The sequence below is a fragment of the Aedes albopictus genome, chromosome 2 (genome assembly GCF_035046485.1).
Source record: "Aedes albopictus strain Foshan chromosome 2, AalbF5, whole genome shotgun sequence".
NCBI classification, from domain to species: Eukaryota; Metazoa; Arthropoda; class Insecta; order Diptera; family Culicidae; genus Aedes; species Aedes albopictus.
In genome coordinates, this window is record NC_085137.1 from 434,892,473 (window position 1) to 434,919,718 (window position 27,246).

The window sequence follows — 27,246 nt, forward strand, 5'->3', positions numbered from 1 at the left end:
CCGCTAACCCCTCGGCCACGAAGCCCGCAAAATGTATAAAATGAACATTGACTATGTAGATGGGGGAGAATCGCCTGTATTCTGTGCAACTCGGATTTCGATGGCTACGCAGTAGTATGGGACACGCTTGTATGAAAATAATAAATCCTCGCTCCAGTCGACTTTTTTTATTCTATTTAGGTACCATATGAACTGTGCAAAAATTTCAGCGCAATGGGCGAAACTATAATTTAGCGCAAGCGGTTCAAAGTTTTCATAGGATTTACTATGGGAAAAGTTACACTTCAAAAAAAAAATCCCAGAGGTCGCCCTTTGTCTCCTTAATTCTAATTGATCAACCCTTCTTGTAGAAAAATCATTTATGAAACTTTCCTTCGAAGACCGCATAACGATTGGATGCTTGTGGAAAAAGTTATTGATTTATTTCCGATTAGTGATCCGACGAACGGCTTTCTGTTTTGTTTTATCAGCAGTACTGCTGCTGCCGTTGTTTCATGCGGAGGAGGGAGGCATCACCACCCCCAGAAACAGCAGCAGCCAAGGCAGCAGCTACAGTGCTGCTAATAAAACAAAACAAAAAGCCGTTCGTTGGATTACCAATCGGTAATAAATCAATTCCTTTCTCCACAAGCGTCCAATTGTTTTGCGGTCTTCGAAGGAAAGTTTCATAAATGATTTTTCTACAAAAAGCGTTGATCGATTTGAATTAAGGAGAGGAGGGGCGCTGGGATTTTTTTTATCTAAAAGTGTAAGTTTTCCCATAGTAAATCCTATGAAAACTTTGAACCGCTTGCGCTAAATTATAGTTTTACTGATTGCGCTGAAATTTTGCACAGTTCACATGGGACCTAAATGGAATAAAAAAAAATCAACTGGAGTGAGAATTTGATGTTTGTCCCATACTACTACGCAGTATTGTTTAATCAAAACGAGTTGTTATCTAACCCGACGTTTCGGCACTTTGGATGGTGTCTTCTTCAGGGGAAAGATACGTTTTTCGTTTTTTTTATTCACTGTGATGTTGTCTAATTTTAAGTGTCGAAACGTCGGGTTAGATAACAACTCGTTTTGATTTATCAAGATTGCGTATCCGACAAAATCCGAAATGAAAATTAACTTTTTAATATTCCATTTAAACCAAAACATCCGCATGACATTTTTGAGTTTAGTAAAGCAGTCTTGACTAGGAAACCTTTACCGATTGATATTTTGCAAAACTAACTAAATTTTTAAAATGTTGTAATGATAGTTGAATAATTTTATTTTAAAACCCTTGAAAATGGTTCCATGTGGACTGAAACGTCGGGAAAATCAAAAACTGGTGTTTTCGACTCCCCCAAAAGATTGGAAAGCCAAAGATGCTTATCAACGTCATCATGCTTCCTTTTCCTGAGCACTTCTTTGAAGTGCTCTTTCAGTGCTCAAGAGGTTTCTCCGAGTAATCATCCCAAATTTTCTTCAGCGATTCCTTCAGAAATTCAGATTTTTTCTTTGTAGGAATTCTTTCTGTACTATCTGTTGGAGCTTTGAGAGGTTCCTTACTGGAATTCCTTCGGAGATTTTCTCAAATATTACTTCGGAAACTCCTTCAGAAAGTTCTCACGAGATTCGTCTCGGGTGTTCCTCAATCATTTCTCCATGGATTGCATTGAAACCTTTCTAAGGGATTATTTCATTTTTTTCCCGGGGCATTTCACGAATACTTCCAGAGATTCTTTCAGGAATTCTTCCAGAAATCACTTCCGGATTTATTTCTTGTCGTTTCTCCTGGAATATCTCAAGAAATTCTTCATGGAATAACTGTAGAGCATTCTTCACATTTCCAGGCATTCCTTTGGAGATTCCTTCGAACAGTTTAATTTATTTAGGAGCATAGTTTAGTGATTCATTCAAGATTTTTTTCCAGATGTGTTTCAAATTTCTGCTGGGTTTCCTCCGAAAGTTCCTTTAGCTATTTATTACGAAAATGTTTCAGGGATTTTTGTCCACTTACACCTACAGTCATGTTGCTAAATATTCTTAGTTCTTTCAGAAGTATCTCCAGCAGTTTTAGGTGGATATTACGCTCCAAGAATCCCTTCAGAAATTTATTTAAGAACTCTTCCATATTTTTGTAGGTTCTGCTTGGATTCCTACAGAAATTTTTAAAGGAATCTTCCACATTTTTTTCTGATGTTTACTTTAGAAATTCCTCAAGAGTGGCCTTTAGAAATCTCTTCATGGGTTTTTTAAGAGACTCCTCCATAAATTTTTCCTTGAATTCTTCCAAAAGTTTCTCATATGCTTTTTTTCGGGGAATTCCTCTAAAGCTATCTTGAGGGTACCCTCAGAAACTCTTTCATAAATTACTTTAGATTTTTCTCGTAAAATTCTTCAAGGAATTCCTCCTCAGCCATCTTGAAGAAGTTCCTGCAGAAGCTTCCCCAAAGATTACTCCACAAGGAGAGGAACTCTTCAAATTCCTTTTTCTGTAGGTTCTGCTCGGATTCCTGCAGAAATTATTTCAAGGATTCTCCCAGATTTTTTTCTGAGGTTTACTGCAGAAGTTCCTCAAGAGTGTCCTAAGGAAATCTCTTCAGGGATTTTTAGGAGACTTCTTCATGAATTCCTTGAATTTCTTGAGTTCCTCCAAAAGTTTCTCATAACTTTTTTTCTAGGAATTCCTCTAGAGCTATGGGGCTGTCCATTTATTACGTAAGGCAATTTTTACGATTTTTCGACACCCCCTCCCCCCCTTGTAAGATTTTTTGTATGAGAACACAAATATTTTTGTATGACGCGTAAGATTTTTCAAACCCCCCTCCCCCCATAAACCCTTACGTAATTAATGGACGGCCCCTATCTCTAGGGTTTCTCCAGAAACTCCTCCAAAAATTTCTGCAGATTCTTTTTCTCACAAATTTTTTCTAGAAATTCCTCCTTAGCCATCTCAAGGAGTGCCTCCAGGTATTCCTCAGATGCTCCTGCTAAGTCTCCCCACAGATTTTTTTTTGAATCTCCAGAGGTATCTCCAGGAATTCCTTTAGAAATTTCTTAAGGAAATCCTTTTTGTGTATTTTCATGAAGTACTCCTGTATAATCGGTGAATATCTGAATATTTGAAAGAGGTCCTAAAGGAATCTCTGAAGTAATCCAAGGAGATATTTCTGAAGGAATCGCAGGAGCAGGACCTTCTAGAAATATGTCCAAAAATCCCTTTCAAAATTTTGCAATGTATTCCTGGAGAAGCTGTGGAAGTATTTCCGAAAGAATTTTTGAAAACGCTCTAGACCAATTTCTGAAAAAAAAAATCAATCGAAGAATTTCTGATGAATACCCTTGCTGACATTGCTAGAATAATCCTTAAACTACTGAAGAAGTCTCTGGAAATATTTCTCGAGGAATTTCTTAAAAAATTTCAGGAAGAATCCATAAAGTAACTTCTGTCTTTGAAGGGTTTATTGGATACAGTCGACTCTCCACATGTCGATGATCTACATCTCGATATCTCTCCCTATCTCGATGGTTTGATCGGTCCCTTCAGTATGCATACATTTCTCCTCTCTGTATGTCGATATCTGCTCATCTAGATATCTCCCTATCTCGATGCGATCTTGTTCGTTTTTGTTCTAGATTTTCTCATTTCGTGGGTTAAAACATTCTGGGAATGTGAAGTGACATCTGTTTGTTGACGGGTTTTCCTAGTTACGGAGTATTTTTTAATCTAGTGTGCATTATAAATTTGTTCTGCATTTCAATCTCTCCCTATCTCAATGGTCCCTTCAATATCGAGATGTAGAGAGTCGACTGTAAATCTTTTATCCAATTTCTGTAGAAATCTCTGGAGATATTCTTTAAAAATCCCCGAAAGAATATCTGAAAGAGTCATAGGTAAATTCCCGAAGAAATCCCAGAAGATGTTGCTGAAGAAATTCCTTGAGTAATACCTGGAAAAGCTGCTTGAGAAAAAAAATGAATAAATTCTTGAAATTTTCCAGGATTTCTACCAAAATTATCACTACGATTTTTTCCAAAAGTTTTGCTAAAAATTCTCATATTCCTTCACAGAAACTGGTTCTGTAATTCAAACAGTTCCGGTGTGGTTTGTAAAATCCCTAACTCGTGTTCTAGCAAGCCCAACCCAACCAAAAGTGTACCAGACGGGGCGTGACTCTTTACAACCCAACTGTTTGGATATTAGACCAAATTTTGTGACCTGTTAATTTATGTGTCGAGCGCTGAAGATGATCCAATAGGTGGACCGAAACGTCGCCGACGACTGTAGGACTGATAACCAAAATTTCAATAAAAGGAAGTTTAAAAATGTTTGTTACGATAAATTAATATCAGTCGAGAACGACACAAATCTTGGAAGTTTCATTTTCAAATCAAGTAGGCTCCAGAAGGTCTTAAGAACCAAAATAAACCTAAAGTAAATGAATTTTGGTTTCAAAATCTCTAAAAAAAAAACATAAAGGCTTATTAATTGTTGCTTGGGATAGAATCGTAAAAGTTTATGAATCTTATTCCGAACATAATACGGCTTTACTTCGAAAAGGCAGAAGAATTTAAAAAAAAATAAGTGTTCGTGCAACGGGATGGACCCTTAATTGTTGTAATGATAATGGGAATAAAACACGGGAATATTATTCGCCATCATGCCATGGCAGAGGCATATGAACTACGGAACAATAATAACAATAATTGCGTTCTCGAAGCGATATCTTATGCGATGTACCGTGAGCACTATTGCGACGTAATTCAGCATCTTATGCGACTTAATAATATTCGAAAAAAAAATCTTGTCAGCTCGATATCGAACTAATGATCTTTGGATTGTTGAGCCACACTTCACACTTAACACCAAACGCTACTTATGAAGCAAGCTGATTAATTATCATGATATTCTAACTCACCTCAGTGTTTGTTGGAATGCACTTGGTTCACATGCGCTGTGCGTGTTTGGAAGACTATCTTGGGTTAAAAACGATGAAGCGCCGTTTCCCGCACAGTTTTTACTACCCCTCTCTGGCTAGCACCTCCCATTGTTGATCAAGCCAATGATGAATTTGTAACCATAATTACGGCTGTTCACTTTCTTGTAGCATTTTGGCACTGCATCCACAGTCCAGCAGCAACTCTTTCATTGTTATCACATATAAAATCGCATTATGTCATCATAAACACTTCTAGCTTATACGAGTTTCTATGCACACTTTAACGAGTTTATGTGTACTTTTATGCGATTTCATCTATACACCAATGCGAGTTAAACAGACACAATAAGAAACGTATCAAGCGAAGTCGTATAATGATCGTATTACGCAATTATGCGAATTCATTTGACGCTTTGCGGGTTTACTCGCACGCTTTTGCAAATAAGTAAAGTTCATCGTAATAAAACATCAGAATGTCATCTACTACGATGTACTCATACCAAATAAAAGTTGATTTGCATTCTTTTCTTATATGAGTTTACCTGATACGTCGTAATAGGTTCAAAAAATATCATCATATGCGATGAATGTTGTCCGTCCGCTGTACATATATGCGATAGTGAATAAGTCACTAGTACTATATAGTACTTTTAACGATGTACAGCGTGAATTCTTATACGACTCCTGGTTGTCTGGGTAGTCTTGGTAGGTATAGAATGATAGTATAGACATGTATCACAGATGTGTTGTACAAACAATAAGTAATAAACAAATAGCGCTTACTAACTTCGTTTTTAATAGGATGGAAATGAGAAAATTATGCTTAAGGTGGTTTAATAAGAATAAGGGGAACTATTCTCATTAAAACTATACCGTATTCAATTAAATCACATGATTCCGTCTGTTGATTCCACTCCTAGAAACATTTCATAACAGGCACAATATGATTACCCTTTTCCTCAGCTCGCCTTTCGCCCCCTAAACAGTCGAGTTCTTCATCCCTCAATCAGATAGCCAGCTTCTTCGATTGAACTGATCTTCCTCGTAACGCAGAAGTTCCCTAGAAGACCCACCGACATTGTTGCGGTACACTTCGGTTGAATTGTCTGAGGCCATGTATGATCTCATCTCATAATGCTGTACTGCCCCGATTCTCTGCCTGATCCGGGATGAATGACGATCTGACCACCGCAATCCGTGACGCTGTACAGATAATGATTAGGATGAAGAAAAAGAAGATGATGGTGATGATGATGATGCAATTGATCAAGCATCTGGTGTTGGTTGGCTTGGGTAGGCTTGCGTCGTATCACACCCTAATTAGCGCAGAGGGTCTGTTGGTCAATCAGTTGGTGGGGCGCCACCAAGTCACAAACAATGAGAAGTACAGTAGTGGATAAGTATGAGGATGTACAGTAGCGGATAAACCTGCGTACGCATTGGTCTACTTTCATTCAACTGGCTTAAATGCGAGGGAGTAAAAACAAGCTATTGAGCCAATTGAATAAATTCTTGTTATAATACAGGCGTACCTCGATAGTACGTACCCTCTATAGTACGTACCCTCGATAATACGTACCCTCGATAGTACGTACACTTTTGCCTCGATAGTACGTACATCAAAAATTGATTATATTTAAATCTTCAAAAAAGTATTCGGATTATTCGTAGACGCAAATTACAAACTTCTATACTATGAATAAGTGTTACACAGACTCTTATGACACTGTTCAATACAATTATTAATATTTAGATAAATTTAAGGCGTGTTCAAATATCTCACGTACATGAAAATATTAAATTATTTTTGTATTCTCTTAACAAGGACAGTTTTCACATAGGTCTGCCAGTAAAAAGTAATATTTATTAGTTATCATAACATCTTCTTGGCATTACATCCCAACTGGTATAGCCTGCTTCTCAGCTTGTGTTTTAAAAGCACTTTCACTGTTCTCAACTAAACACTTCTTTCACAAATAAATCTTTTTTCCAAAACGAAATAAGGTTAATGGCTCTTTTTTGTGTGGTAATAAAAAAAAAGTTTCTCAGCGCAAGAATGCTTTCTAGAACATGAACTAAACGCAAAAAGTTGCTTATCCAAACCATTGATTTTGAATTTTAGATGCTATAAACGTGATTCTTCTACACTATTCGCTACTGATGTAATCTGGTAGCACTCTGCAATGCCAATGTAAGCAGAAAATGTAATTTTAAACAGCATTTTATCTGTTACAGATACAGTATGCAAGCGACCAGAATATAAAATCCTAAACAAAATAATCTTTGGTAGTTTTTTCTACCATTCTATATTTGTAACATTCGGACGAAAAGTTTTTAATTTGTTGCGCTAGTGACGACACTTAGTATTCAGTGGCATAAACGACATGCCACAAATTGTGTTCTTCAGTCACAGAGATATGGCAACCAATTAAACGCCCCATAATAAATTAAAAAGTTTCCATAAATAATTAGAAAGTTGCCCATAAATAAATCGGGGTGGAAGCAATAATAAATTATACAAGTTCCATAAACAAATCAAGAAGCGCATAAATAAATCAAAACTTCCCATAAATAATTGATTCTAGCACTGAAAAATAAAAATGAACATATTTGATGTTTAACATGTGATAATGTAAGCCTAATAAGCGGGTATCAATAAACTGCACGCCCAATGGTCATTAAACAAAATGACTAAAACAGTAACAAAATTAGCTTAAATTCGATGAATAACCAGACCACACTGATCCATAGCCATGTAGTTTCACATACTAGATGAAATAAGTACATATATTTGATGATACTCTAGAGAATCATCAATCCTCTATGCGGCTTCGCGCATGGCTCGACCAGTACTTTTAGCTAGAATTGCACTCACGTTAATGGCGCATTGTATCGTATTTATTGCTAAATTTTCAATTGCTTTTTTGATGTTTGTCAATAGGAAGCAATCAGTGAAGTACTAGATTGAAAGTAGTGAGCTGGATTTTTGTATGGTGAGATGATCAGTTCTTCATTTCTGTGATGAAATGGTATAAACAGCGTGGGTTGTATGATTTCCTGACTAATTTGATGCTATTTGAGCAAAAGTTTGGTTAACTGTGTTGTTGTATTATTTATTTCTTGCAACTTCAACAAACAGCATTAAATTAGGCAAGAGACCATATAACCCACGCTGTTTATACCTTTTCATTACAGAAATGGAGAACTGATCATCTCACCTTACAAAAATCCAGCTCACTACTTTCAATCTAGTGCTTCACTGATTGCTTGGGAATTTTTAATTTTTTTATGGAAAAGTCAAATTTATTTATGGAAAATTTAAACTTTTTTTGGTGGAACAAATGCAGTTATTTATTGCAATTATTGAATTATTCGTGGAAATTTCATTTTTTATTATTCGAAAATCAATTATTTATGGGAAATTTTGATTTATTTATGCACTTTTTGATTTGTTTATGGAAATTTTGCAGTTTTTTTATTGCTCCCACCCCTACTTCTTTACTAGCAATTTCTGATTTTGTTATGGAAAATGATCACTTTTTTATGAGTCTTTTTTATTTTAGCCCAGAGATATCTGTTAAGTTCTTACATTCGAGAGAGCCCAAAAGCAGAGTGAGCAAAAGCAAAATTAAAGGTGGTAAAATTATAAATTTATATTTTAAAATATCGACCACTCATATGATATGAACTGACCAGAAATCATCCCTGACCGTTACCATGTTTTCCCTAAAGAAGGCACCGAATCTGTTGTCGAAACGTCGGATAAAATTTTTAGTTTGTTCTACTGATGTCAAAATTGCAATACGTCGATTAATAACATCAAATATTTATAAAACCAAAAAGCCCTTAGAGATCTATAATAGAGCTCTATATACATATACTGCCCTAGTAACAGGACACTTGACAGGTATCACTTGAAATATATTGACTAGCTTCAAAATGACATCTGTTGTAACACGGGACATGAAACCTCGGGACATTTGCCATGCAGTTCTGGTGCTTTATACACACGCAGGCAAAGATTTCTAAATAGTTGTTGCTTGCAACCCAGTGTGATCCGGTCTGCAGAACCTGGGAAGGTTTTGAAATTTATAAACTCCATTGTACATACCCAACTGCCCAAGTAACCAGTAAGCATTTAAAATAGCATTCCTTCAGCATTATAGTAGCCTTTACGACAAGGCGTTTAATGCTAATTAGCCGTATATGCGCCTATAGTGCTACCTCACAGCAGGTTTTGGCAAAATAACGGGCTGTCTTAGTGCTATCCCTTCAGGAACGTCGTGACAAAACGTCAAAGAAGCGTAACGCTTCGTCGAGCAAAAAAAAAAACAAAAATAGATTGACGTCTGCTTCTCGTTCTCTCAAGCCTGCTACCCCGCTTCATCGTCCTTCCATATTCCAGCCGCTGCTAGGTGGTACTTTTTTGCTGATTTTTGTAGTGATGTAGGTTCGAACTTACGATCCGGAGATTGATGCATCATATCTGCTTCTGATTCTGTTGCTCTTGATCCACGATGCTAAAGCTGTTCCGGTGGCGTGCGTTGAATTAATCGCCAATATAAAGAATGATTCGATAGCAGCTTGTTACCGTTGGGCATAAATGTACTTATCTAAACTGCCGTGGCTAGATATATGTTCGAAAGAATATTTGAATTGACAGTTAAAGATATTTGTTGTCTGTTTTTAAATTCATGTTATTTATATTATACACCAATATTGCCCTGAAATTAGAAAGTTACCTAGTTTAAAAAAATATATGAAGCATGCACACTTAAATAAATATATAAATTAATTAAAAACCGATTGTTAGATAAAACCTAGAACAAAATTTGTAAAACACATTTCGAACACAACACAGAACACTATAAAAACTGCTGCAGGGGAACCTGTTCGAAAGATTGTCGCGAGTTGGAAAAAGGACGGCAGAAAAGGAGCTAAAAAGGGAAAATCGCATGAAAAGGGTAGGCTACTGGGTACAATGAGAATCAGACTCGGTCTCTTTCCGATAGAAAACGCCAAAGTTAGTGGACGTGATTATTAGCTGAAAGTCGCCTAGCAAAGTTTGAGCAAACCTTTACGGTGCCCACAATTATACCGGATCAAGGAAAGAGTTTTGAGTACAGTGCGTACCCGATATATACAACGAATCAGGTATGCTAACTATTCCCAGAGACGAGCATCTAAAACTAATCATGACCCAGTAGCTGAATCACGCAGTAAACATAACCCTTAAACCCTTTTGTGCACCTAGGACCCAGTAGCGCTTGGCTCGCACGTTTTACATCCAAGCCAAGTTTCGCCATAGCGGACCAAGTCCCGCCAAGAAGTCCGGAAGCTGAGTCCGGGCGAACGATAGCCGACCGTGGCCCTACGGTCAAGGTATTCTGACCTCGAGTACGTCTTGAATCGAGGCCAGAGGTGTATCGACCCAACCGTCGGACGAAGGCAATTCCCGACGTGAAATCTGCCCTGGAGAACCCCCGCCGACCTTCGAAAGTGACGCCAATCCCACTTTACCGAGGCCAAGCCAGGCCTTGTCAGCTCCAGCTGGTAACACCCCCATCGAGGAGCGACCCGCAGTTCCCCAGCAGCATCAGTAACCGCCGGCCGGCCCACCGTACAGCGCACACCACACCCACACACACAACTTAGTGAGTAATTCTAAAATAAAACCTGGTTAAGAGTAATTAGCGCGTGTAGACTTTCATTGAGCCCTTGATTAGCCTCTCGAGAATAGCCGACCCTGTGATAAAGAGGCGGATGTAGCCCACCCCACACGACTTCCGAGGCCGTGACCAGAAGTTAGGGGCATAAGAATTAACAAATGGCGCCCAACTAAAAATCGAAGCTAATCAAGAGTTCAACCATGTGCTACGTTTTTCTATAGAAGAGTGCTGAATAGGTTAGGTACGGCAAGTGATAAGGACTGAATGTGTCAATGGTAACGCCTTAGTTTCAGGGGATCGTTTCGGAATTCATTAAGCCATTCTACTAGTGCGCGTACACCCACAAAAGTTGAAATTCTTTGCGTCTTGGTACCAAACAGCGGAAGTAAATTGGCGTGGAATTGAAGAATTCGTGGTTATTGGGTCTTGATTCTACCAAATGATCTGAACAACGAGTGTTTCGGATCAAAACGATTGATTTTGATTGATTTGGTGAATGAGTCTACCGAGAACAAATTTTCGAGGTGGATCGATTAAATAGGAATTTTCAAAAATCTGCTTCGCTCGATAGCATTACTATTTTTCAATTGCTTTCTAGTGTAAGCTATCGGATATTAGTCTTTTTTCAATTTTGTTTCCATAAAAATCCTTCGCGAAAACCAAACATAGAATAATTAATTAACAGTCATAATGGATTTACGAAGGCTCTACAAGATGATGGATGTGTCTCATCTTTCCATGGATGAGGTTGAACACGAACTGCTAATGCGGAATATGATGTATGGACTGGACGAGCATGAGAGCATTAAGCGGAGAAAGTTGAAAGATAGGATGAAGCAGGAACGGGAAAAGAACATTTTCGTAGCCGCTCCCATTTGGAGATCGGTTCCTGAAGAGATTGAGATTGTAAGGGCTAAGCTTTCAGTCATCAGTGGATTGTTAGACAATCCGAGAGCCGACGCTCGTCAAAGAGAGAAGTTGTGCACTCGGTTGGCACATTATCGTGTCCGAATCTACATGATTTTGAAGTCGCCGGGAGCAGATAAACATGTAAATGAGATTACGGATCTGGGTAAACAGGCTAAACAGATCTTCCGAAAACATTTTCCTGAAATGGAACCTGTTAGTGAACTTCAACTTGAACCCGTTCGGTTAGAATCGGAAATTGATCAAGCCTTAGAAGAAGTCAGAAGCGAAATCGAAATTCTTAACGTTACAGCTACGGGTAATGAGGTAGAAGAGAAGGCCGTACAAACCGAAGCGCGCGGGGGTGTGAAAAAGAAATCCATTCAGTTTAAAAAGCAGGAATTAGAAGCGTCAATGAAGCGTTGTGATGAGATTCTGGGTGTGCTAACAGGATACGAGGAAGGCAAGCAGGAAAGTGTGAAGGATGTACTTCATCACTTCAAAAATTTTGTTCTTAATACTACGCAGCAACAAAAAGAGATGAGGGAAAGGGAAATTGCTCTAGAAGAGAAACGAATGAAAGAGGCTGAAGAGAATATTGAGCGTAAGAAGAGATTAGAGAAGCTTTTGATCACTCTGAATGATCAAATTAAGGCAAATCAGGAGAATATCAGTAGAAGTGCAGGAGAGGTACAGCTAGGAGAGATCCCTGGAGGGGAAGCAACATCAGAAGAACTCAATTCCAGAGATGATCGTATTTTGCAACCGACTAAGGCAGACGAAGCAACAGTTTCTAAACTGCTGTCGTCGGAAGAGAGTAGTACAGAATTGAGAGCAGAAAGGTCGGAAAAGATAAAATCGGTAAGAGAGAAGGAACAGGAGAAAAGAACGGGTGGGAGAAGGGAGAAATCCCGACGGACCCTACCAGTGAAATCTAGCAAAAAGCGTCACCGAAAGGTGAGCTTTTCTTCGATTACGACGAGCACTAGCACGTCTAGTAGCTCACGCACATCCAGTAGCTCAGAAGCTTCAACCGATTCTATCTCGGAAAGTTCGGCTAGTACGAGTGAATCAGACGAACGTAGGAAGAAAAAGCACAAGAAAGTTAGGAAAGCTAGGAAGAGTTTAAGGCGTATTCCAGTTTCCGAATGGAAGCTCAAGTATGACGGAAGGGATCAGGGACGACGGTTGGCAGAGTTTCTCAAAGAAGTTAAGATGCGGTGTAAATCGGAGGACGTATCCGACAGGGAGCTTTTTCGCAGTGCGATCCATTTATTTGCCGGACGTGCTAAGGACTGGTTTATGGAGGCCTATGAAAACCATGACTTCCACAGCTGGTCAGGGTTGAAAAGGGAACTCAAGCGAGAATTCCTACCGCCCGATTTAGATTTTCAAATTGAAATTCAAGCCACCGGTCGTCGCCAGGCTCGAGGAGAAAGGTTCGTGGATTACATGCACGATATGCAGAAGCTTTTTCAGTCGATGACGAAGCCGATTTCCGAGCGGCGTAAATTCGAAATCATATGGCGTAACATGAGATTCGACTATAAAAACGCTTTAACGGGAGCAGGGGTAAAATCTCTTTCTAAGTTGAAGAAATACGGGCGAATTGTCGATGAGAACAACTGGAATATGTTTCAGAAACCGAGTGAAAGCTCGAATCGTTCCAAAACTCATCAGCTTAATGAGATTTCAGCCACAAACAACTCGAAGTTTAAGCCAACTTCTAGTCAGGGCGACAACACGCGAACTTTCTTCAAAAGTAAGCCAAAAAGCAAAACCGACAATGAAAATAGAAAACAGGAGGACCAAAAAAGGGATAAAGAGGAGAAAACTGACAAGAAGGAAGATGCGATGGAGGGGTCGTCAAAGGGAACTTTGAAAGCTTTAGCGGAGCGATATGTGCGCCCACCGATAGGCACTTGTTACAACTGCCGGAAACATGGGCACCATTACGGGGATTGTTCAGAAAAGCGACAAAAGTTTTGCAGGCTATGCGGCTTCCTGGACGTCATTACGCCGGAATGCCCTTTTTGCCAAAAAAACGAGCAGAATTCAGCTTGAGAAGGCAAGCTGAAGCTTCGACTCTAAATCCTTCAAATGATAAGCAGCTTTACACCGACCTTCTGGAGAACGGTTTCGAACCATTCTCGGATAACGACTACATTCCTGAAATGGAAATAAACGAACTTTTCGTGAAAGTAGACGGTGACAACCGCCCTTTCGCAAAAGTTCATTTGATGGGACAAGAAATTATAGGACTGCTTGATAGTGGAGCTCAGAAGACGGTTTTGGGAGTAGGATGTAAAAAACTGGTGAAGTCCCTTAATTTGAAAATTTTCCCTACAGATGTATCCTTGAAAACAGTTTCTGGAACGCCTGTAGAAGTGGAAGGCTATGTACACCTACCAGTGACTTTCAATAATGAGACGAAAATCGTCTCGGCTCTAATCACACCAAACCTCAAACGCAGATTGATACTGGGCTTTGATTTCTGGACAGCATTCAAACTTCAGCCCACTGTGCAATTCGAGCACTGTGAGGTGAGAGATGATACTGAAAAAGCATTGAAGGGTGATGTGGATTTTAGGGGAGAAGAAGAAGGGGAAGAACGAGAAATTCTCACAGAAGAACAAAGCACAAAACTGGCCGAAATCAAAAAACTTTTTAAGGTGGCCATAGAGGGAGAAGTTCTCGGTGTTACTTCGCTCATCTCTCACAGAATAGAACTCAAAGAAGAGTTCCAAAGCTCACCACCAGTGAGGATAAACCCGTATCCCACATCCCCCACAATGCAACAGAAGATCAATCAAGAGCTGGACAACATGCTCAAACAAAAAGTGATTGAGCCTAGCAAAAGCGACTGGGCTCTTAGTACGGTTCCCGTTCTGAAACCCTCGGGCGAAGTGCGTCTCTGTTTGGACGCCAGGCGCTTAAACGATCGGACTAGGAGGGATGCTTATCCTCTCCCACACCAAGATCGTATATTGAGTAGACTAGGGTCAAGTAGGTTTCTAACCACAATTGATTTAACTAAAGCTTTTCTACAAATCCCCCTTGACCCTAGTTCTCGTAAATATACGGCGTTCTCGGTGTTGGGTAGAGGATTGTTCCAGTTTACCCGCCTACCCTTTGGATTAGTTAACAGTCCCGCCACACTGGCTCGGCTGATGGACGAAGTCTTAGGGTACGGTGAACTGGAACCGAATGTGTTTGTCTACCTCGACGACATCGTCGTGGTAAGCAGCACATTCGAAGCACACCTCCAGTCTCTGACCGAAGTAGCTCGTCGATTGCAAATGGCCAACCTCTCCATCAACCTCGACAAATCCAAATTTTGTTTGAGAGAGTTACCTTACCTGGGATACATAATCTCAGCCGAGGGGTTAAGACCGAATCCCGATCGTGTGGACGCCATAATTAATTATGAGCGCCCAACTTCGCTACGCGCCCTACGGCGATTTTTGGGAATGGCGAATTATTATCGTCGCTTTATTCCCCGCTTCAGCGAGATTTCAGCTCCTCTAACCAACCTTTTGAGGAAAAAACCCAAAACAATCGTCTGGAATACGGCCGCGGAGAAGGCTTTCCTTGAATTAAAGGAGAACCTAATCACAAGCCCCGTCCTAGCGAACCCCAACTTTGAACTGCAATTCCAAATCCAAACGGATGCGAGTGACAGTGCCATTGCCGCAATCCTCACTCAACAGCATGAGTGCGGAGAGAAAGTTGTTGCGTATTTCTCGCAAAAACTCTCTCCGGCACAACAAGCTTACGCAGCCTCCGAGAAAGAAGGTCTAGCGGTTCTGACCGCAATTAACAAATTTCGTCCCTATGTCGAAGGTACACGGTTTGTCGTTATAACCGACGCCTCTGCACTAACCCATATTATGAATGGGAAGTGGCGTACTTCGTCGCGTCTTAGCCGATGGAGCATCGAGCTGCAGGGAAATGATTTTGAAATTCGACACCGAAGGGGGAAGGACAATGTTATCCCGGACGCGCTCTCGCGTTCGATGGAGATCGCCTCTCTAGAAGAAGGAGACGCATGGTACTCCTCTCAGTATGAAAAAGTTATCTCTGCTCCTGATGAGCACGTTGATTACAAAGTGGAAGGGGGGAAACTGTACAAGTTTGTGCCGAGTAAGACCGAAGTTCTTGATTTCCGTTTTGAATGGAAGCTCTGTGTTCCGGAGAAGTCGCGAGAAGAGATTCTCCGAAAAGAGCACGACGAAGGATTCCACATAGGCTACGAAAAGTTGCTGGACCGAATCCGCACGAGATACTTTTGGCCGAAGATGGCCACCTCCATACGGAAATATGTTGAACGGTGCCGAGCCTGTAAAGAGTACAAGCCCACTACAATCTCCCAGCATCCAGTCATGGGAAACCAACGACTGGCTACGAAGCCTTTCCAAATGCTGGCGATTGATTTCATCCAATCGCTGCCAAGATCAAAAACTGGCCATACCCACCTGTTAGTTTTATTAGACGTTTTTTTCAAAATGGACGGTTTTAGTCCCGGTGAGAAAAATCTCAGCAGATCTTGTAATCAAGATACTCGAGGAACAATGGTTCCGCCGCTTTTCTGTTCCGGAGATCCTGATAAGCGACAACGCAACGAGCTTTTTGAGCAACACGTTCAAAGATTTTTTAACCCGGTATCAAGTAAAGCACTGGACGAACTCTCGGCATCACAGCCAGGCCAATCCGGTCGAGCGCTTGAACCGGAGTATTAACTCGTGCATCCGAACATACGTAAAGGCTGATCAGCGTATGTGGGACACGAAAATCTCAGAGGTGGAACACACACTAAATAACACCACACATTCATCCACTGGTCTGACACCGTATATGATTGTATTCGGGCATGAAATTGTTTCCAGCGGTGCGGAGCACCGTCGTGATCCCGATACTTCTGATATTTTCGAAGCTGAAAGAGTGGAAAGAAAATTAAAAGTGGACCAGCAAATCCAAAACATTGTCAGCAAAAACTTAGCCAAAGCCCATGAGAAAAGTTCCAGAGCTTATAATCTTCGGTTCCGAAAGCCTGCTCCCGTGTATCAGGTGGGACAGAATGTTTATAAGCGAAATTTCGCTCAATCTGTGGCTGGAGAAGCCTATAATGCAAAATTAGGTCCAGCTTATACGCCATGCACTATTATATCTCGTCGAGGCACGAGCTCCTATGAGCTAATTGATGAGCAAGGCAAGAACCTTGGCGTTTTTTCTTCGGCTGATCTGAAGCCTGGTATCCCCGATGATAATTAGGAGTTTGTCCAGCTTCTCTGCTATTTTAGATGTCTAGTTCCAATGTAATTTGTTGATTAAGTCCAAAATTGTATAGAGTCTTCGTGAGTTTGCGTACGCGTCCCTTGTTGATATGATGATCATCGCCTATTGTGAGTTGTATAGCAAATATTGTGTAAGTGAAAAAGCGAATCTGATGAGTTAAGAATGTCTTGCTGTTTTGAAAGTACCGTCTATCTTTATAGTTGTCTCTTTTTGTCAAACAATAGAATAATAATAGTCAATCGTTAGTTGAAGAAGCAGAAGCGACAGGGAAATTTGACCGATCAGCGATAAACAACAACAAATGAAAAATTTCTAGATCGCGATGCGCAGTAGCTACGGATCCAGTGATCTGCCCTGCCTTTTCAAATGATGAAAATAAGAAACCACTTACCACCTCTTACCACCCACTATCTAGCTCTGAAAACACAAAAAAAAAGATTTCGGCAAGATCAACATTCGAAAATCCAACCATCAGGAGATTTCGTTTTGATATAAAGAAAAGATTTAGCTCTTCCTCGAAACAATCTAGGTTTCGGACATTGGAAGAGGATGAGATTGAATAACCATTTCGCGAATTTAAGATTGCGTTAACAAAAGTCCTTCTATTGAAGCAAGGCGACTGTTTGTTAATAAGACGTAATTTAGGTTGATTTTTGTGAATATTCGAGAGCATTAAAGTTGCGACTCAATCCTGGGATGACTCTAAATGAATTCAACAAGTGAAAAATTAATCAAAACCTTGTTTTGATTAATTTTAGAGGGGGGAGATGAGGTAGTGTTACCGTTGGGCATAAATGTACTTATCTAAACTGCCGTGGCTAGATATATGTTCGAAAGAATATTTGAATTGACAGTTAAAGATATTTGTTGTCTGTTTTTAAATTCATGTTATTTATATTATACACCAATATTGCCCTGAAATTAGAAAGTTACCTAGTTTAAAAAAATATATGAAGCATGCACACTTAAATAAATATATAAATTAATTAAAAACCGATTGTTAGATAAAACCTAGAACAAAATTTGTAAAACACATTTCGAACACAACACAGAACACTATAAAAACTGCTGCAGGGGAACCTGTTCGAAAGATTGTCGCGAGTTGGAAAAAGGACGGCAGAAAAGGAGCTAAAAAGGGAAAATCGCATGAAAAGGGTAGGCTACTGGGTACAATGAGAATCAGACTCGGTCTCTTTCCGATAGAAAACGCCAAAGTTAGTGGACGTGATTATTAGCTGAAAGTCGCCTAGCAAAGTTTGAGCAAACCTTTACGGTGCCCACAATTATACCGGATCAAGGAAAGAGTTTTGAGTACAGTGCGTACCCGATATATACAACGAATCAGGTATGCTAACTATTCCCAGAGACGAGCATCTAAAACTAATCATGACCCAGTAGCTGAATCACGCAGTAAACATAACCCTTAAACCCTTTTGTGCACCTAGGACCCAGTAGCGCTTGGCTCGCACGTTTTACATCCAAGCCAAGTTTCGCCATAGCGGACCAAGTCCCGCCAAGAAGTCCGGAAGCTGAGTCCGGGCGAACGATAGCCGACCGTGGCCCTACGGTCAAGGTATTCTGACCTCGAGTACGTCTTGAATCGAGGCCAGAGGTGTATCGACCCAACCGTCGGACGAAGGCAATTCCCGACGTGAAATCTGCCCTGGAGAACCCCCGCCGACCTTCGAAAGTGACGCCAATCCCACTTTACCGAGGCCAAGCCAGGCCTTGTCAGCTCCAGCTGGTAACACCCCCATCGAGGAGCGACCCGCAGTTCCCCAGCAGCATCAGTAACCGCCGGCCGGCCCACCGTACAGCGCACACCACACCCACACACACAACTTAGTGAGTAATTCTAAAATAAAACCTGGTTAAGAGTAATTAGCGCGTGTAGACTTTCATTGAGCCCTTGATTAGCCTCTCGAGAATAGCCGACCCTGTGATAAAGAGGCGGATGTAGCCCACCCCACACGACTTCCGAGGCCGTGACCAGAAGTTAGGGGCATAAGAATTAACAAGCTTCAACATCCAAAACTTGTTTTCATTGAGATATTTCATTGTGGTAGAGCATTATGATCCCTTCTTTCAAATATCTGTGGAATATGATTCTTTCTTCCCTCTTTCAAACAATCCTATGATCCACCAAAGCATCCACCTATTCGGCACACATTTTCCGACGAAATGATAAATAATTGGTGATTTTTTGATGGACAAGTTCCCAATCCAATCCAGCTGCAGTAATGTTTTCTTTGGTGCTTTTGGATGAGTAGGGGAAAATGAAGAAACAAAAAAGATGCACAAATTTGTAAACAGAAGCATAGGCTCTGTAAGAGAGAGACAAAATGTGTTGCCAAATGCGTAACATATCTCCCAACCTTTTTGCTCCTAGCATTTAAAGAGCAGTTGAAAAGCATTCTGATTGCTCGCAAGTGAAAACACTTCAAGCAGTTGAAATGCTAATTAACAGCCAAAAGCTTTTGAGCAGCACAGCTTATGCTAACTCAAGGCAGTTATGCATTCGAACTGCTTATGTAGGGCAGCAAGCAGTTTAAATGCATAATACGGGCTGATACACGGCTTATTCAAATGCTTAGTGGTTACCTGGGTGATGACACTGCCGTGGAACCTGTTGTAGATGTTCTGGGGTGGTCATATTAGTTGATGCAAACTTCAGGGTATCGTTTCTGACTGAGTCATTCGAAATCATGAAGTTTGATATGTCGCTTGTTATGCTTTGGATGAAAACCAGAAATGTCCCCAATGAGGCCCCCATGGAACCTGTCATGGTGATCCGGATGGGCCAACTTCAAATCTGGTTATCGAAGTTGTGTTTAATTGTTCACAATAAAAATTCCGCTGAAAATCAATGGTTTAAACACAATAACACAGGAAATAATCACTTTTAGGCATTTCGGCAATCTCCCCCCCCCCCCTGACCCCAGTACAATCCGGAATATCTCCAGAATGGTTCCCGATATTGCATGGCCACTTGGGTGTAATAAACTTGCACCAAATTATGATCGATTGAGGGCGACTTCAAAAAAAATGGATGGAAATTGACGAAATGCCAGCATTTTGAAAATGAGATATTGGGATCAGGTACGAGATGGAAGCGAATTCCACTTCCCAGCTCCTCAGACGATAGATCATATAAAAATAAACTAAAAAAGCCAAGAGTTGCCCTAAAGCGTTCAAAATTAATACATTTTGAAACGTTTTAGAGTATGACAATGCTCAGAAGTTGTATTCAAAATATCACGAAAATCATAAAGAAGATACAACTGATCTAGATCACTTCCAATATATCTAGACCAGATTGGATTGTACTAAAATATTACTCTAATAAAACCAATGTTACTTCTCAAAGACGAGATACCTCTACGAAGCATAACCAGAGCCGTAAGAGATTTTTCGAACAAAGGATGGAGCCTAAAGAAGTTAAATCACGTACTTTATAAATGAACCCTAGGGCCTTATGTTATTTTCCAGCAATCCTGGCATTTTAAACATAATATTGCTTGATTTTTAAATGATATTTGTGATAAAAAATATTGCCTCGATAGTACGTACGTTTCGATAGTACGTACACTAAACGAAGCGATGGTGTACGTACTATCGAGGTATGCCTGTATTTCTATGAACAAAATATCCAATTTACAAAACTATCTATGAATCCACAGCAATAAGCGAAATAGCGTACGTATTGGTCGGCTTTCATACAAATTGCTCAAATCTGCTCAATATAAGCTTTTGAATCAAATGACCAAAAATATTACAACATTTTTACAAAAAAAAAATCAAATGTACGAAAAAAGGAACTTTAAGTCTACAGTAGTTAATAAAATTGCGTCCGGTATTGATCGACTATTATACAAATTGCTGAAATGTGGAAGAATGAACACCAGGTTTTAAAAGAGTTGACTAATCATACATATTAAAGTGTTTCCAGTCAAAAAAAAAATAAAAATAAAAAAAAATAAATTGTCCAATCTACAAAAAAAAAACATCGAATCTACAGAAATTAGCAATGTTACGTCTCTTGTATACATTACTATAATATGAAGAAATGAATACCAGCTACTGAAAGAAATGATTAACACTTATAGAATTTCTATGTGAACAAAAATAAAAAAATAAAAAAAAGTTCATTTTACAAAAAAAAGAAACAAGAATGCAAAAATTGTTAAGTTTACGAAAAAACTTTACAGTAGTTAGCAGAAATGCATACGATTTGGTTGACTTTCCCATCGTAAAAGTTGCTCAAATGTGGAGGAGTAAATACCAGCTATTGAACAATTTGTAATAAGTAAATTGCGTAGTGGAAATTACCTATTTTCGGCCGTTTTGTTCTCTTCGTCTTGGGGGTTTTTTAAAACCTATTGAACTCAGAATTGGCCTCAAATCCTTCCCAACCAATGTGAATTATATGGCCAAGTTTCAGGTAATTTGGCTGACGAAAATCCTCCATGACGAAGAGAACAAACCTGCCGATAATACCCAATGTCACCCTATTACATTCCTATGCATGAAAAAAAAAGTCCAATTACGAAAAAACATCTTTCAAAATTTTTATTACATATTTTAGCAGCTATTGACTGCTTGTTTTCGAATCATGAGCGTTGTGCGACTCAAAAGAATATTAGAACATATTTGTTACTAGCATTTTATAAGTAATAAAAACTGAAAATTTAACTTGTTTGGTGTTTATTTTTTTTTACAAAATGTATATGTCCTTATATTTTGACATGATCAATTAAAAATTATTCACTATATATCCAATCATTTTGAATCGATTGATGAACTATCAATTGGAATTCACAGCTCCAGACATGACCATTTTGTAAGAAAATCGACCAAAGTGTGCTGATTAGTGTCCAGTACTGTATCTCCCTTAATCATATTTTTTTCTTTTTATCGCGAAATCAAAATCCACCGTTGTCGCCATCGTGTTGAGATCCGAAGCCATCTCCGGTAGCCGTATGTGTGTATGTTTGTGTGTCCGTGTTGCGCGAAATTAATCTGCTTACTCATTATAAAGCGATTATTTTGATTGGCCGTGCGGCATTGTGATGATAAACCGCCATACACTGTTAACTGAACACTAATTTGTTTCTTTTTCTCTCTTTCTCCCGCAGGTAAGTTTGCACGTCTCTAGGACGGCGTCTCTAGCTCAAGCTCAGATCAGCGTAGAAGACCGAAGATTATTGATTCACGACTACTCACCGGGAAATTAGCGAAGGTAGTATGTATGGTGGCGTATCAGGTATCAGGTATCAGAAGGCCGGCTCCAGAGGCACGTTATCCTCCATTTGGGACATTTGTGCCATCGCCAAAATAACAGCCTATTTCATCATCTACCTGAGGGAAAAGGAAGGAAAAAGGATTTGGATGGGGATAGGGACAGGTAGGGAAATAGGAAAAATACCCTGGAAGAGGGTACTAACGCACAAGCGTACCACAGTGGGTTCAAACAGCGCCCTGAAAAGGGCACTGTAATAACGCATAAAGCGAAAGAGAGCCTATAGCTCTTTACCACAGCGGGTTAAGAACAACAGAATATCCTGAAGATTCAGGTTTCTGAAGTCCGTTTCACTTAATAAGTGTTTACCGAATACTCGGAAACGCAGTTGCGCGAAAACTGGACAGTTACATATCAAATGATACGAAGTTCCATAATCGGATTCACAGCTATCACAGGCAAATGAATCAGCTTGCTGAATATTCGCCATGTGATAGCTGAGTCGGCAGTGGCCAGTCAATGCTTTGACCAGCATACTGCAATTCTGCTTAGACAGATTAGTTAGATACTTCGCCACCCGTAGAGATGGCTCAGCACTATACAATTTGGTTTGACGACATGACTCCAAACTATTCCAATATTGTCTGTGTTGAGTGACAGCCCAGGTGTGAATCTGAAGCTTAATCCAACACTCCGATATCGGAATAGCTGGCTCAGGGCCAATGAAGTCATGTGATGCTCCAGAGCGAGCTAACTCATCAGCCAATTCATTTCCAGCGATGGAAGAATGACCAGGTACCCATAGAAGGTAAACAGCGTTTGCTGAATTCAGCTCCTCGATTTGAGTTCGACAAGCGATAACTATCTTCGACCTGGAGTTGGCCGAAGCAAGTGCTTTAATAGCAGCCTGGCTATCTGCACAGAAGTATATTACTTTGCCCATTACGTGCTGCTGAAGTGCTGATTGCACTCCGCACATAAGAGCAAAGATTTCGGCCTGAAAAACGGTGCAGTGTCTACCAAGTGAGTAAGACTGATACAGCCTTAGCTCACGAGAATAAACACCAGCACCTGCTCGACCTCCGAGAAGGGAGCCATCAGTGTAACATACGATGCCGTCTGAAATACTTCTCTCCAGATAACCAGATGTCCACTCTTCCCGGGAAGGGAATTTCGTGGAAAATGTCCTATATGGAAAATTACAAGCAATTGTAAGATCACTTGGAGCAAGGACAATTTTGTCCCAATTCACCAAAAGTGAAAACAACGAGGTGTGTGTTGATGTGCGGTTCACAGGAGTTTCCTCTAGTAGACCGAGTACCCGTAACCGGTAAGTGCAAGAAAGTGCTTCTTGTTTGAGATGAATGTGTAGTGGGGCAACGTCAAAGAGAACTTCGAGCGCTGCCGTGGGAGTTGAAGAGAACGCTCCAGACATCGCCATTAAGCACATCCTTTGGAGATGGCCTAATTTTGATTGGACCGTTCTCTCTTCACCCTTTTGCCACCACACAAGACATCCATAAGCCAATATTGGCCGAACCACAGTTGTGTAAATCCATTTGATATACTTGGGTTTTAGACCCCAAGTTGTACCAAAAGTACGCCGGCATTGCCCGAAGGCCATACAAGCTTTCTTGATTCTGAACTCAATGTGAGGTGTCCAGGAAAGCTTGGAATCAAGAATGACTCCAACGTACTTTACCTGTTCAGTCACATCGATTTCAGAATCAAAGAGACGCAAAGGTCGAACGCCATTACGGTTTCGCCTTTCCGTGAAAAGAACAATAGATGTTTTACTCGGATTAACCGAAAGGCCATATTGGCGACACCAACCCTCAACTACCTGAAGGGCGTTTTGCATCAGGTCGAAAAGGGTGCTGATGCACATACCAACTAACAATGTTAGGTAGTCGTCGGCAAAACCGTAAGTAGGAAAACCGCTATTATTGAGTTGCCTCAAGAGCGTATCTGCTACGAGATTCCACAAAAGCGGTGATAAGACTCCCCCTTGGGGGCATCCACAAACACTCAATTTCCTAATCCCTGCTAGACGCAATGTCGAGAAGAGATATCGGTTTTTGAGCATTTGGTGAATCCAATTGGAAATCATTGGAGATATACCATGACTCCGTGCGGCTTCCAATATGGCATCGAAAGGCACGTTGTCAAAGGCACCCTCGATATCTAAGAAAACACCCAAACAAGATTGCTTTTGAGCGAATGCTTTCTCGATATCGTAAACAACCTTGTGTAAAAGAGTCACAGTGGACTTACCAGATTGGTAGGCATGTTGGTTCACATGAAGAGGCACGTTGGCCAGATGAACATCACGGATGTGATGATCCACAATGCGTTCTAAGCATTTCAGAAGAAAAGAGGTCAAACTGATAGGTCTGAAACTCTTTGCTTCTTCATACGACGCACGACCCACTTTCGGAATAAACTTTACAGTAATATCCCTCCAGGATTTGGGAATATACCCTGTAGCAAAACTGCAAACAAGTAGTTTTTTCAAAACATGTTTGAAATAATCAAATCCCTTCTGAAGCAAAATAGGATAAATCCCATCTGCCCCAGGAGATTTGAAAGGAGCAAAGCTATTAAGAGCCCACTCAATCGATTCTATAGTTACAATACTCCGAGCCGAAGCTAAAGAATCATAACTACAAGAAAAGACATCAGGATCATCCGAAGATGTAATATCCACACAGGGGAGTGTGTGCTGAATAAGCATTCCAGAACTTCCTCATCAGAGGAAGTCAGATCGCCATTTGGCAAACGAAGTTCGTTCACCCGGAAATCCTTAGATTTCGCAAGGATTTTGTTTAACCTACTGATTTCACTCAAGCTGGAAACATTTGTACAAAGGTTTTTCCAGCCGGATCGTTCAGCAGACCGGAGAGCTTTCCTGTAGGCCTTGCGAGCCGACCTGAAAGCCTCCGAACCAGCCGAACGTCGTCTGTTCCAACTCTTTCTACATTGTTTCCTGAGTTTCGCCAGATCAGAGTTCCACCAAGGGGTTCCTCTTGTGATCTTCACAGACCGTAGAGGGCATGCTTCTTCAAAAGCTTCCATGATGAAGGTCGTTGTAGTATCAACGGCATCATCTAAATCACTTGGAGTGTCAATGGATGGTGAATATCCATGAAATTTGGCTGCAACCAAATCAGTATAAAGATCCCAGTTAGTTGACCGAGGATTCCTGAAACGCAATGTCTGCGAAGTAACATTTAAATGTTCAAAAAAGATATAGCGATGGTCAGATAAAGATTCTTCATCTGACACATGCCAATTGGTCAGCTCGTGACTAATTCTGCTAGAGCAAAGCGTTATATCTAACACTTCATCTCTAGCAGATACCATGAAGGTTGGGCGGTTGCCTATGTTAAGTAATGCAAGATCTGTACTACTTAAGTACTCCATCAAACTGGAGCCTCTCAAGTTAATGTCTGAGCTGCCCCAGATGATATGGTGAGCATTAGCATCACTGCCAACAATTAGCGGAAGGCCTTTTGAAGTGCAGTATGCGATGACTTGTTTGAAAGCATCCGTAGGGGATGGTTCATCATGTGGTAAATACACAGAACAATAGACGTATTTCCTGTTGAGGTTTCCAACAGATACATCAATTGTGATAGCACATACATCTCTGGTGGTTAGTTCAGAGATGAGTGTAGCAACTATTGCGTTGTTGACAAGCACACAGGCTCGAGGCATGACACGCGAGTTTGCCATTTCATGTTTATTGAAAGTGGCAAACACCGGGTTCACAAGGTTTCCTAGATAGAAATTTCCCTTACGAAAGTAAGGTTCTTGTACCAAGGCCACTTGGGCTGTACCATTTTGCATAAGTCTGCAAAGATTGATCGTTGCTGTTCTTTTATGCTGAAGATTGATCTGAGCTATCCTAACCGTAGCCACTACCCAAACTAGGTAAGATTAAACTCTTCGCAACAACAGCACAACAAAGAACAGCAACAATAAAACCAAATCGGTATCGATTGGAAAACGCCAAAGGCGAGGATACACAGAATACACTGTGTAATCGCATGCGAAACCATATAGGTGAAAATTTAAACTAATTAACAACATCTTCATAATCCTGCCCTTATTTAGCCTCAAGTGAGACTAAAGAAGGGCAGCTGATTGTCTCGGAGAAACACAAGGTCCACTGCACCATTGCTCCGGTTAGCGCAGTAAGGGCTACATACTGTGGAGGGCGCCCTGGTACTCCACAGGCTCCGTTAGCGGTTAGGTTTTTATTAGACCCCCCTAGCCATTCATTCCTAGGCACGGTAAGCATAAAGCCGCATCACACCATGAATTAGGGGTCACCTGTTGGTGGATTCTTACCACCGGAACAGGCGGTCCGTAGTGTTATTCTTAGCCAATTGAGACAATCGCTACCGACACTACACAGCTATCTAGGCTGATCGAGAAAAGAAGTTGATATTGATGATCAACTTCATACGGACTCGAACAGCCCCTCAAGCTCAGATCAGCGTAGAAGACCGAAGATTATTGATTCACGACTACTCACCGGGAAATTAGCGAAGGTAGTATGTATGGTGGCGTCGTCGTCGTCGGATAATGCCGCTTGACAGGTTCAATTTGTGCTAATTTGACAGCTCGTTAAAGTTCTGACTGGGCGTGGAATTTTTAAAATGCTGGGTAGTTCTCATTGCTAATTTGATTTCCAGTATTGTTACTCGGTGGGAGCTGTTTATTCAATTAAGTTTTTGTTAAGATGAGCCCAGCGGCTAGTAATTTCACTTTCTACTTTTTCAACGGGACTTAATTTAGATACTGTGCCAAAACATTCGAAAAACGAAGAGAGCTAAATGAGTGAGTCATGAAAACGGGAATAACTTTGCCATAAAGCTGTTGGCAATCATGACCCTTTTAATGGAAACGGGTTTTATTGGTCATGAAAAATGTTTATCTCGTCATGATAGATATCATGAAGTATGCTAATGCTAATGCTAATGATATCATGAAGTATGCTCATGATATCATGAAATACTCAGTTTTATGACTTCATGACTTTTTTATCATGAACTAGCTGTCCCGGCAAACTTCGTCTTGCCGTCTTGTGGTGGTTTGACAACTGTTGAGTTCAAAATAACACGGCACTCTAGATTGGTTTCATTTCGATCGTGTTGATTTATTTCCCAGTTCATACAAAATCAGTATTTTATCAATATTCTTACTTTTCTAGTTG

The 27,246-nt window shown here is 40.4% G+C and overlaps 2 protein-coding genes and 1 long non-coding RNA gene across 9 annotated transcripts in view; all 3 read left to right on the plus strand.

The window, feature by feature from the left end:
* The window catches only part of LOC115254554 (tyrosine-protein kinase Src42A), a 487,102-nt gene that overhangs the window by 361,654 nt on the left and 98,202 nt on the right, over positions 1-27,246 (plus strand). The gene's annotated exons all lie outside the window — the stretch shown is intronic.
* On the plus strand, positions 1,060-13,576 carry LOC134288532 (uncharacterized). The gene is made up of 2 exons (XM_062853652.1): positions 1,060-10,070; positions 10,171-13,576. Exon 2 carries the CDS (start codon positions 11,276-11,278, stop codon positions 13,553-13,555), a length of 2,280 nt encoding a protein of 759 aa, XP_062709636.1. The 5' UTR covers positions 1,060-10,070; positions 10,171-11,275; the 3' UTR covers positions 13,556-13,576.
* On the plus strand, positions 15,206-20,700 carry LOC134288533 (uncharacterized). The gene is made up of 2 exons (XR_009997998.1): positions 15,206-18,131; positions 18,232-20,700. It is a non-coding gene; the product is annotated as an uncharacterized LOC134288533 (long non-coding RNA).

Excerpts from the sequence above, each read along its gene's own strand:
- LOC134288532 (XM_062853652.1), top strand. The coding sequence starts at position 11,276 with ATGGATTTACGAAGGCTCTACAAGATGATGGATGTGTCTCATCTTTCC.